Source organism: Amphiura filiformis, chromosome 8, assembly GCF_039555335.1.
Source record: "Amphiura filiformis chromosome 8, Afil_fr2py, whole genome shotgun sequence".
Taxonomy (NCBI): domain Eukaryota; kingdom Metazoa; phylum Echinodermata; class Ophiuroidea; order Amphilepidida; family Amphiuridae; genus Amphiura; species Amphiura filiformis.
Genome location: NC_092635.1, coordinates 62,946,034 through 62,958,768, shown reverse-complemented (window position 1 = coordinate 62,958,768; position 12,735 = coordinate 62,946,034). Strand labels below are relative to the sequence as shown.

General features: G+C 37.4%; 1 protein-coding gene across 1 annotated transcript in view; it reads left to right on the top strand.

The window, feature by feature from the left end:
• The first annotated feature begins 2,824 nt into the window (after positions 1 to 2,824).
• The window catches only part of LOC140159339 (stimulated by retinoic acid gene 6 protein-like), a 31,474-nt gene continuing 21,563 nt past the window's right edge, over positions 2,825 to 12,735 (top strand). The window contains exons 1-6 of the mRNA XM_072182787.1: positions 2,825 to 3,173; positions 5,024 to 5,105; positions 5,994 to 6,079; positions 7,643 to 7,785; positions 10,043 to 10,181; positions 12,221 to 12,269. Coding sequence (XP_072038888.1) covers positions 2,977 to 3,173; positions 5,024 to 5,105; positions 5,994 to 6,079; positions 7,643 to 7,785; positions 10,043 to 10,181; positions 12,221 to 12,269 — 696 coding nt within the window. The 5' untranslated portion in view covers positions 2,825 to 2,976. The remainder of the gene's footprint in view (positions 3,174 to 5,023; positions 5,106 to 5,993; positions 6,080 to 7,642; positions 7,786 to 10,042; positions 10,182 to 12,220; positions 12,270 to 12,735) is intronic.

Here is a 12,735-nt window from a genome sequence, read left to right as displayed (position 1 = left end):
GTTGCGTATACCATCCTTTGCGCCCGATACTTGCGAATACAGCAGTAATACGGTTGCGAAGATGTTGGAGGCTAGCTGGTGATCTTCGCTCATAGTGAATGCGTTCCAAAGCCTAGTGCTATTATCTTTGCATGTAATTAACCATTTGTTTCTTTTTTAATCTGATGTAGCCAAACCTCCTCCGTGGACAGAGTGAAAAACGGGTACATTTCTTAAAGAGGGCATATCTTCAAAAGTTGTGAGCCGATTGGAATAATTGTTTTGGTTTATTGGGCTATTCCAGAAAATAAATGCACACCCCTTATAGAGGAGTTTGAATTTCCGGACTTCTGGAAATCCAGACTTTTAAAGTGCCCGAAGGTGAAAAATCCGACAGAAAAATAGTTCAAAATCAGAAATCCTCAATTTGAGAGCTCATTTTGGACATTCCATGATTTTTCCTTCATTTAATTGGATTTCCAAGCTTTTTCAAGTTTTTTTTTACAACTGGAATTCCAGTCGTTTTCAGAAAGCAGACTTGGAAATCCAGACATTTCTTTGATTAAAAATGTACTCCTCTATAGGGGGTGTGCACTTATTTTATGGAATAGCCCATTACGAAGCTAACGATTTCAGATTTCTTTACATACCAAAATATATTTGATCAACTTTTCAGAAATAGGAGAAAAAGCGGGCGCAATAAGGGTTCTGTTTTTATTGGGACACCTTGTATGACGAATTTTTTTTTTAATATTACACACATTTGACATTTGAGAGATACATCTGAAAAAAGTGATGAAAATGGACTTTGAAAGAAATAAAATGTACCGGAAAGTCCACGGTATCTTCGTACGGAAGTTTTTAAGTGCTACCGTAATGCAACAATGTATTGAGAGGTTTTAACTTAATCTGTGAAAATAAATCGGGCCATGAAGCCGAGTTTGAAAAAAAAAAAGATCAATATACAGGGTGTCCCAAAATAAAGAGAACCCTCATTGCGCCCTGTTTTTCTCCTATTTCTGAAAAGTTGATCAAATATATTTTGGTATGTAAAGAAACCTTTAATTTGTTAGCTTTGATAAACCAAAACAATTATTTCAATCGGCTCACAAGTTCACAACTTTAGAAGATATGCCCTTTTAAAGAAATGTATACCCGTTTTTGAGGTTCTGTCCACGGGATAGGTACATACTGTGGAGATCACCAGATCTCACACCACTTGATTTCTTTCTTTGGGGCAAAATCCAAAGCGACATCTATCATCTATGAGTAAGGACCACCAGCTAGCCTCCAAGATCTTCGCAACCATATTACTCAATGCTGCATTCGCAAGTAGGCCTATATATGGCGCACAAGGATGGTACACAACGCAATTGATGCAATGAGGACCAGGGCTGAAGTGTACTCGTCAAGGAGGCAACCAGGTAGAGGGCAGAGCAGCACAGCAAACTCACTTTAGAAGAACCAAAGACAAACCAAACAGCCCTTTTATCCGGAAAAAGAAAACAATGACTTATGTTGTAAATAAAAAGAAAGCAAGAAACAACAAAGTAAGAAAGTAAGAAAGCAAATTATCGATACACATAGTTATATACGAACAAGTAAACGTGCAAATGTGTGTCTCAACCCCATTAGCAGATTAGCTCAGTTGGTAAAGCGCCGGACTTTGGTACAATTTGATGTTTTAAAAAGCGCTCGATATTAAGCACATATGCTAACTATCGAGTTTTTACGGCATATTTCCCAAATAAAGTTGTTATTTTTTAATGTTATCATTGAGGAATATTTTATATTCATGCATGGTACGTGTACTCCTTTTCAATCTTTGAAGTAGCCAAACTTCCTCCGTGGACAGAGTGAAAAACGGGTACATTTCTTTAAAAGAGCATTATCTGCAAAAGGGTTGTGAGCCGATTGGAATATTTGTTTCGGTTTATTAAAGTTAACGATTACATACCAACATTTTTATTATATTTGATTAACTTTTTAGAAATAGGAGAAAAAGAGGCCGCAATGAGGGTTCTCTTTTGAGGGAGACCATGTATGTTGAAAACATGCACATAATTTATTATAAATCGCGATATTGACTTTATCAAATGACAGACGCGTTGCGTCTTTTCTGCCACACGCACGCACGGTGGCACCGAAACTACAAAATTCAAATAAGAGTTTGGTGCTATTAATAAAAATCATTGGAATCTATAAAGGTCACGGACTCATCCTTCATGTTGCCTTTGTTTAGTCATGGTAACCATGTATTCATTATTAATTTACCCGTGAGTTTATTTAAGTGGAACTCTGTTTGGTATACAGGAACTCTTGCTGTCCAAAGGTCAATTCATATATTTTTCTGATAATAAAATCTCCGCAGCTTATTTTATTTCACAACCAAGTATATATATTTACATTGGATTGTTCATCGACATAATTTATTTTATGAAAAATTACCATGATTACAGGAAGCCATTGATTCTGTGTAGTCTACATGTATGTCGACTAAAATTATTACACCCATTCATGACGTTGCTTTTACTACTGACAAAAATAGCAGAACACATAGACAGATATACACAGGATATACACCGATAACTAAATACGTAATATACGCCTGATATTGTAAGTATGGAAACTATGTTTGTTGGGTAGATAAGATTAATACTATATATACACAGCATGTATCTAGTGTTTTTGTTGGACATATAAAATAATTATACGAGTTTCCCAACAGTTACATAATTGTAATTGTTTTACTAATTTTGTTTGAGTGATAACATTCAGACAGTCATATATCATGTAGCTATATTGTTATCTAATTGTTTTTACCAATTTTGTTTTACAGAGTTTTAATGACATTTTTTCATTGATCTACTTGTTGGAGTTTATTTTAGTCTAGCCGCGTTGGGAAATTCATCGTGCGTATCTATAATTATTTCCTCTCTTACGGAAGCAAAAACTCCATAGAATCGGAAGATTGGTCACCATTTACCATTTTATACCATGACTGTAAGTGACAAAATTAGCGAATGGCTACCGGGCGAGGCAGAGCACTGGTCACCAGATGAACTCAGGGAATACGTTTTGGAATCAAACGTGTCCACATCTTTTTTAGGACAATTACTTGATTATTTCAATTATGAAGACGATGATTTAGAGATTGACGACTTTTGGATGACTCTTCAGGACACTGTTTATGGGTAAGATAAACATCATAATTATGCTATTCTCGGAATGTTATGGATTGCCAACAGTGAACACTGCAAGGAAGTGAAATTTCAATAATTTAAGAGTGAATTGTATACCTTGTTTACTTTTTCCAGAGTGAATTTCACTCTTTCCAGAGTGAATTTCACTCTTTCCAGAGTGACTTGCACTCTTTCCAGAGTGAATTTTACTCTTTCCCGAGTGAATTTTACTCTTTCCTGAGTGAATTTCAATCTTTCCAGAGTGAATTCCACGCTTTCCACTCGGAGTGAATCTCACTCTTTTCAGAGTGAATCTCACGCTTCCCAGAGTGAATTTCACTCTTTCCAGCGTGAATTTCACTGAATAATTTTACATTTCATATTTTCACTCTTTGCAGAGTGAATTTCACATTTTCACTCTTTTCAGATTGAATTTCACTCTTTGCAGAGTGAAATTTAATCTTTGAAGAGTGAATTTTTAATCTTTGCAGCGTGAATTTTACTTTGGGGAGTGAATTTTACTCTTTCCAGAGTAAATTTCACCCTTTCCAGATTCAATCTCACTCTTTCCAGAGTGAATCTCACTCTTTTCTGATTGAGTCGCACTTTTTCCAGGGCGAATCACACTTTCCAGATTGAATTTCACTCTTTTCATATTGAATTTCACTCTGAAAAGAGTGACTTTCACTTATTTCAGAGCGAATATCACTCTTTTCATAATGAATTTTACTATTTGCATTGAATTTCACTCTGGAAAGAGTAAATTCCACCCTTTCCAGATTCAACCTCACTCTTTCCAGAGTGAATCTCACACTTTCCAGATTGAATTTCACTCATTTCAGATTGAATTTCACTCTTTTCAAAGTGAATTTCACTCTTTTCAGAGTGAATTTCACTCTGAAAAGAGTGAATTTAACTCTTTGTGGAGTGAATTTCACTCTTTACAGAGAGAATTTCACTCTTTACAGAGAGAATTTCACTCTTTACAGAGAGAATTTCACTCTTTACAGAGTGAATTTCACTCTTTGCAGAGTGAATTTCACATTTCATTCTTTGCAGAGTGAATTTCACCCTTTCCAGATTCAATCTCACTCTTTCCAGAGTGAATCTCACTCTTTTCTGATTGAGTCGCACTCTTTCCAGGGTGAATCACACACTTTCCAGATTGAATTTCACTTATTTCAGAGCGAATATCACTCTGAATTCTATTCTTACCAGAATAGGTTTCACTCTTTCCTTAGTAAATATCATTCTTGCCAGAGTGAATTTTACTCTCTCTAGTGATCACTGAAACTTGTTTCACTCTTTGAGTCCTTTTTCACCCCGGGGTTTCCTTTACACATATGAGCAAACAAAGAAAGAAGTATAAACAAGTTAAATTGTAAAGATATTATATCCTAATTTCGGGACAAAACAATTCATGATTTTAAAACCTAAAAGGGGCTCTGGAAAAGCCCTTTTCAAAACTGTTCAAGAACCCTTTTCTCTTAAAGTTACTATACATACATACAGGACATCAGTAGTAAAATAATGACATAAGTGACAACATAATTTCGAGATGATGAGATAAATTACAACATAAGTGACGACATAATTTCGAGATGATGACATAATTTCGAGATGTCTGAGTGCAATACACTATTGTCCAGAGGCGGCGCCATGGTAGGGAGGGGACATGGTAGTACCCCCCCCCCATCTTGGGTCGGGCATCTTGGGCTTTTCCCAGTATAGCCTATTCTTCACTTTTGAATCTACAGTACAGTTTAACTTATTATATTATGTGTTTAACATATGAGTCTATATGAGGAGGAAATGACACAAGAAACCTTTGAGGGAAAAAGCATGTTTTTGTTTTCTTTCAGACAAGATACAAACACGACGTACGGATGTGACAACCCCAAATTCAACTTGATAGATTGGGTGGAATGGAGCCTCCTACCATCGGTCAGTAACGCAAACTTCCTTTGTTCTTTATCTATTTTGCTATGGCTTAAGGGTGGGGTATGAACGTTTGGACAGTATTTATTGTGGGACATTAGAGCACATCAGACATATCGAATTGCATTCTGAATACGAAGAATGTCCTTCTGATATCAAATAATTTTGATTTTTGAAATTCGCAATGTAATACACATTTTATGGCAAATCATTAAAATTGATATTTTGATATTTAACAGTACTTGAAGTAAACTTTATAAATCTGATGATTTATACTTAAAAGTGTATGTAGGTGGGATGATACCAAAAAAATTAGGTCTTTTTGGGAAAAAATCCATATCTTCAATATGAAAGGTCAAAATTTTCAATTGATCGTCGGCTTTTCCTCCCAGCTACATACACTTTTTAATATATCATTAGATTTATAAAATTTATTTCGAGGACTGTTATATATCAACAATTTGAAAAATATCAAATTTTAATAATTTGTCATAAAATTTGTATTATATCGTGAATTTCAAAAAATGAAAATTATTTGATATCAGAAAGATATACTTCGTATTCAGAATGCAATTCGATAGGTCTGAGGTGCTCTCATGTCCCACAAAAAATACTGTCGAAACGCCATAAACGCTCATTCTAGATCCCTTAATATATTATTACGAACAAAATGGCAAGCCCAAACGAAAATATATTAACTTCCATAGATATCTTCCTCTAACATCCATAGATAACACCAGTAGTACAGTATAGTCAGGACTTTTTCAGAGAGGGAGGGTGGCCAGATGCATAAGGCTTTTTATTCTATGTATTTGCTCTATACTTAATGATAAATGTACATACTCTTAGATTTAAGTGCATGTTATGTTCTTCTTTTACTCTTTTATGTATTAGTTTTTTATAATCGGGATTTTCGCTTTTACTAGTCCAAGAAAACGCCTTTGGCCGAACTGTTGTAGCCAACGCCCAAGTATAGCATTGTGAGTATATCTACGTACACTCCAACAAAACTGCCAATATTAAACATGTATAGGAGTCAATTTTGACTGGAATATAACATTATGCCAGTGGCGCAGATTTCTTTTTGACATTTTAGGGGGGATTGGGTCAGAAACAAATTTAAAAAAAAGTATAGTGAACCCAGCACCTTTTGGCGACAGAATAAGTTTATGGAACAAATGCGCGCGAAGAGTGCGAAAGATTTTGCCATAAATTGAAGCTAAACTAATTAAATTATGGAATAAATTCGCGCGAATGGGCACTTTGGGGGCTAAAATGGCCAAATATGAGGTTAATTTGGTCAGAAACCCACATACAGGCGTCAACATTGAGGGGGTGGGGGGTGGGCGGGGTGATTGTATGGATCACCCCGTGGCAAAATATTGGGGGATTTATCCCCATCATCCCTGGATGCATTATGTATATACAGTGATATCAACAGTAGGTGCGGATCCAAGGGGATATTCTATATAATTTTTTACGAAGAACCCCGGGCTAAGATTTAAAATACTAACGATGGAAACTATGGTAATTCACCAAACAACATTTATCCAACTTTCTATAAGTGTGTGTCTGTTTTACTGCTGTCACAGTTGATTCACACTATTATCTATATACACTTTTTTTGTTGGGACACCTTGTAATTCTTATGTAACTTTTTTGTTGGGACACCTTGTGATTCTTATGTAACTTTTTGTTGGGACACCTTGTAATTCTTATGTAACTTTTTTTGTTGGGACACCTTGTGATTCTTATGTAACTTTTTTGTTGGGACACCTTGTGATTCTTATGTAACTTTTTTGTTGGGACACCTTGTGATTCTTATGTAACTTTTTTGTTGGGACACCTTGTGATTCTTATGTAACTTTTTTGTTGGGACACCTTGTAATTCTTATGTAACTTTTTTGTTGGGACACCTTGTGATTCTTATGTAACTTTTTTGTTGGGACACCTTGTGATTCTTATGTAACTTTTTTGTTGGGACACCTTGTGATTCTTATGTAACTTTTTGTTGGGACACCTTGTGATTCTTATGTAACTTTTTTGTTGGGACACCTTGTAATTCTTATGTAACTTTTTTGTTGGGACACCTTGTAATTTTTATGTAACTTTTTTGTTGGGACACACCTTGTGATTCTTATGTAACTTTTTTGTTGGGACACCTTGTGATTCTTATGTAACTTTTTTGTTGGGACACCTTGTAATTCTTATGTAACTTTTTTGTTGGGACACCTTGTGATTCTTATGTAACTTTTTGTTGGGACACCTTGTGATTCTTATGTAACTTTTTGTTGGGACACCTTGTGATTCTTATGTAACTTTTTTGTTGGGACACCTTGTGATTCTTATGTAACTTTTTTGTTGGGACACCTTGTGATTCTTATGTAACTTTTTTGTTGGGACACCTTGTAATTCTTATGTAACTTTTTTGTTGGGACACCTTGTGATTCTTATGTAACTTTTTTGTTGGGACACCTTGTAATTCTTATGTAACTTTTTTGTTGGGACACCTTGTGATTCTTATGTAACTTTTTATGTTTCAGCCCTGTTAACCTGATCGATGAATTCGAGGAGTCGTGGATGTTCGCATGTGGTTTTGCCATCATGACAACATCAATATTAGATTTGTTCACGGGGAATTTCTACTACGATCCCGACATTTCACATTTACCAAGTATGTTACAAGGTATGTTTTAAACTGCTCAAAGGTCAGCTCTTAGCGGAATTTAAATTTCTGGAACCTGGGAGATTACATAAAAAGAACTCGTACGTCTCAGAGGGACTAGTAAAACACTGATGTAAAACATTTCCTAAGTCGATGTGTTCATTCTGCTGACATCATGTCTGCTCTTGACGTCAAAGGCCCGGGTCAAAGGCTTATTCAGTGATTCCAGCGAAAGTGAAAAAAAAAATAGAATTGTGTATTAATTGCCTAAAAGTGAAGGATGAGTCATTAAAATTGCCATTTCTGAAATGTAAAAGTTTGGCAAAAAAACCCAAGAAAAACAGCAGTATTGAAAAAGTTGAAGCCCCATTCAACATGTCAGAATACGGTACATGAAGTAGAGAAATTACAGATTCATGTAAAAATATCTTATTTTGTTTTTAAAAGGGCATTTCGTGATCCACAGCCTCATCCCCCCGCTTTTCTCAAAAAAAGTTGAGATTTTTATATTACTGGAAACCTCTGGCTACATAATGTTTATGTACAAAATATATCTTGCAGATTAATTCGTTTAGCAAAGATATCGTGAAATTTGAATTTCGTTCTGGTGCACCAGAACGAAATTACAACACATCTATGGAGCAGTGTAATACACATAATCATGCATAACTCGCGAACGCAAAATCGGAATCAAATGAAATTTTGGGAATAGGCTTTTTTCGTGGATATGTACTGGAAAATGTCATAAAAAGAGGATGCTAGGATCACGAAATCCTCCTTTAATCAAAGATACTCATGGCTTTTGGCTTAACCACTAGCAGGCTATGTTAGAACATCTATGACACTAACAAATGTGACAAAATCCGAATTTTGATGATTTTTCTTGATGAGCAAATCACTGAATATAGACCGTTAATGCAATGGTTGAAAAGTATAAGCTAGTATATTCGTTACTTTTTAGAATTATTAGGCCCCTACCCCGTACACGAACCTGTTACTTTTTTGTATTCTTTTGTATCCGCATCATGTGCTTGTACACGTAACCATGGTAACCATTTGAGATGCGAAAAGAATGAACTAGACCGAAAGCCAAGAGTCTCCAACGGATTTTTCACGAGAAATCCTTAGACATGCATGGGTCTGTTTTGAAGAAAAACGCGCGAAAAACACATTATTAACTATTTTAAAGTCTTTGTGAATCTTATGGGTCCCTACTAATATCAGTGGGGCGAAATTGTATTTTTCTCCGTCTCATTACTAGTTTTTTTAAAACTCCCATGCCCCCCTGGAAATCAAATGGTGCACCCCTAGAGGTTCGGAAGCTCGAGTCGCAAATCCCCGTCGAAAAATAATCCAGGCCTATGACCACTCTGGACCACCCCATACCAGAAACCAGAAAGACCGTAGAAAACACAAAAGCGTTACGCAAACTTATGTTACCCCGGGTGTTAAACTAGAACTACGTCATACTCATGCAAATATTTTTTTTAAAAAGACACGTAAACATACACAAATCGTGTACAATTTAAACACACCTCGCGTACAACCTTTTTGAACGTTTTGAAGTTCCATTTTTACGCATAAAAAGCTGTTTTAAAGTTGTCATACTTTTCCCTGTGTAATTTTGTCCCATTTGTCAAGTTTGTTGTGTCATCTTCGGGAGTTACCGCTATTATAGCTCCAGAAACAAAGACCATATTTATTATATTGTACACGTCTTTCTACCAGTGTTGGTCCCATGCTATGGTCCCATTAAAGGTGACTGTTCTAACATGGGGAACCCAAGAACAAAGATCTTAGGGGAACTCAAGTTCAAGTTGACAAGTAATGGGTATGTCGTGTCTGTGCCGCGTCGGGAAGAACGGGCCTATTAGCGTTAATCGGTCATTGGGTAGGACATTTTAAAAAAGGTAATCAGATAAAGAAAAAGAACACAAATTTTGCCAAATTTACAATACAATTTTGCTGAAATAAGAAAATTTGAAAGTTCCTGCATTATTTTATGGCAAAATGCTTGAAAAAGGGTTGATTGGGTATAACTGATCCTCAAAAAAAAAAAAAAAAAAAAAAGGGGGGGGGGGGTTGGGATCATTTGATCGGGTAAGTTCAACCTCAGATTGCCAATATCTGTGGTTCGACTTCGAAAAAGGGGTCCATTGACAGGCACATTCCTGTCACTCAAGTTATGTCCCCGAGTCCTCATCATTTTTTACTCTTTACCACACTATCTGTACCATACCTTCTCTCTCTTGACTGACTTGTTATTTGCGTGTCACAGGAACCATATGGGGACTGATTGTTGTACTTAATGTGCTTCAAGTGAGTTTCGCTTACTATCCTATCCTACTGTGCCTTACCAATATCAAGAAACATCCTGCCAAAGCGAATGGAATTGGATTGGCATATACTGCAATTTGGTATGGATTTTGTTAATAAAATATTATAATAATAATTGTTATGTTAACTATAATCGTGATAGGGCCTATTGACAAATTTAATAAGTAAGACTTAAACTTGAAAGGGATGAGGCCAAAAAGCGGTACTCCATTTCAAAGTCTCGTCAATCTAGAGAAAGATGGAGGAACTTGAACACCAGCCTTAACAACTCCTATAAATCTGATGAGCTTGGTACCCTCAATAAGCAGATGGAAGACCTGAAGCTGGCCGATGAAATGGGGAATTACACCACCACCTGGAAAATCATACACTCGCTTTCTGGGAAGAACTCAAGGAAAGGGTAAAAGTCAAAAAGAGGGTTGGCACAGCCCCAACCAGTGACCATGAATTGCTTGAGGAATGGAAGGAATATTTTAGCTCACTCCTTAACAACGATAGTGGCACAGCAGCTTCAGAACTTCTTGCACCAGATGTTGGAGATCTTCCTACCATCACTGAGCTCCCAACTTGTCAAGAAGTAGTCGAAGCAATAGCAGCCATGAAGACCAACAAGGCAGCAGGATTGGACTGTGCTATAACTGCTGAAGCACTTCAGGGAGGAGGGGATAGCATGATTGATATGATTCTCAAATTCTATATGGAAGTATTTTTAACGCTGACACCGCCACGTCAATGGGTCACAAATGTCATCATTCCTTTACCTGCGCTCAGCAAATACACATTTTGAGGAGGATCATGGAAGGCTTCAAGGAGTACCAACTTCCCTTGACAGTCACTTTTGTGGACTTCAAAAAGCCTTCGACTCCATCAACAGGTCCGTCATGTTCTCAGTGCTGCGGCATTATGGAATACCAAAGGTTGTGGTCAATGCCATCCAGGTGCTCTACAAAGACTCCAATAGTGCCGTTATGGTAGATGGAAGTATCTCAGAGCCTTTCCAAGTAACAACTGGAGTGCTTCAGGGTGATGTGTTGTCACCATTCCTGTTCATTATCCTGGTAGACTACCTCCTGAAAAATCAACTTCTGGAATTGATGCTGGAATTGTTACCTACCCACGTCGGTCAAGCAGGTGTCCTGCTAGGATGCTGAATGACCTGGATTTTGCTGATGATGTTGCCCTGTTGGAATCTTCTATAGCCCGGGCCCAGTCACAGCTTACTAGGACTGCAACAGCAGCAGCAAATCTAGGCCTTGTCATCAGCGCACCTAAGACAGAATATATGACTGCAAACTGTAACGCCCAGCCAGCACTTGAAGTCTATGGTAGCACCATCAACCATGTCACAGCCTTCAAGTACTTGGGTTCCAATATGGGCTCTAGTGTTGGAGACCTAAAAAGAAAAAAGGCACTAGCCTGGGCTGCTTTCTGGAAACTGGAACGCCTTTGGAAAAGCCCATCCCTGCCAATCGAAACAAAAATCAAGCTGTTTGAGACAACTTGTGTTACTGTCCTTCTGTACGGGTGCGAGTCATGGGTAATCACCAAGGACATGGAAAACAAGATCAATGCCTTTGCAACATCTTGCTACAGAGTCATGTTAAACATCAAGCGTGTGGATCGGATTACAAATGAAACCATCCACAATCTGACCAACACCACTCAACTGGTTGCCAGAGTCAAGATTCATCAACTCCAATTTCTCGGCCATATACTGCGTCTTGAAGACGACGAGCCTGTGACAGAATATGTCCTTTATATTCCACCACATGGGAAGAGGAAATCGGGACGGCCGCACACACTGTACTTACAGTATGTACAGCACCTCCTGGGAGATAATGAAGGGTTGCTGCAGCCAAACAAAATTGTTTCGCTTGCCCAAGATCGCAATAGTTGGAGAAAGCTTGTAGTCGCCTGCTCCGCAGCCGACTGATGATGATGATAAGTAAAGTCGACAATCCTCTTCTTATCCGTAGCCAGTTTAAGTCAATGACATACCAGTCTGTTGTCAAGGGAGGGGGTGGGCCCGGGGGTAAAGATAATGCTTCTGGTGTCCATAATCATTTAAAGTCTCCCTGGTAATTTTCTGTCTAAATTTATATTTCACTTTAATTTACAGGACATATTATTATGTGTATCGGATGTATGAATGTCCTTTGGACGAAGGGGTAAGCGCTCTTAAACCAAAGGCCTATTTCATTTCATTTGAGTTCTTTGACACATCAGGAAATTAACATGTCGTTGTTTTTCCAGTACCTTAATTAAACAAAATGGCTGACCACAACTGTGTAGCAGGAGCTCTTGCAAATAGGCTATTCCAGAATGGAGTCACCATTCAGGTAACCCCATTTGAAATTCACACTCCCTGTGTGGAAGATTACTGTCAAGTCTACCGTAGGGGTGTATGTATGTCAACTGGAATAGCCAATTGTTACACGTCACGTTGCATCAGATCCTGGGTTTACATGCAGCAGCTTGAACAGCAAGACCTATAAACCATGTTTAAAAACGATGAAAATAAAAACAAATCTAAAATCTTAAAATTAAAATTTGATTTAAATCGGGTCAACCAGACATACCTATTTTTGACGGACGAACCGACGTTGTGACTGAAACCTTCAGTCTTCAGCTGGG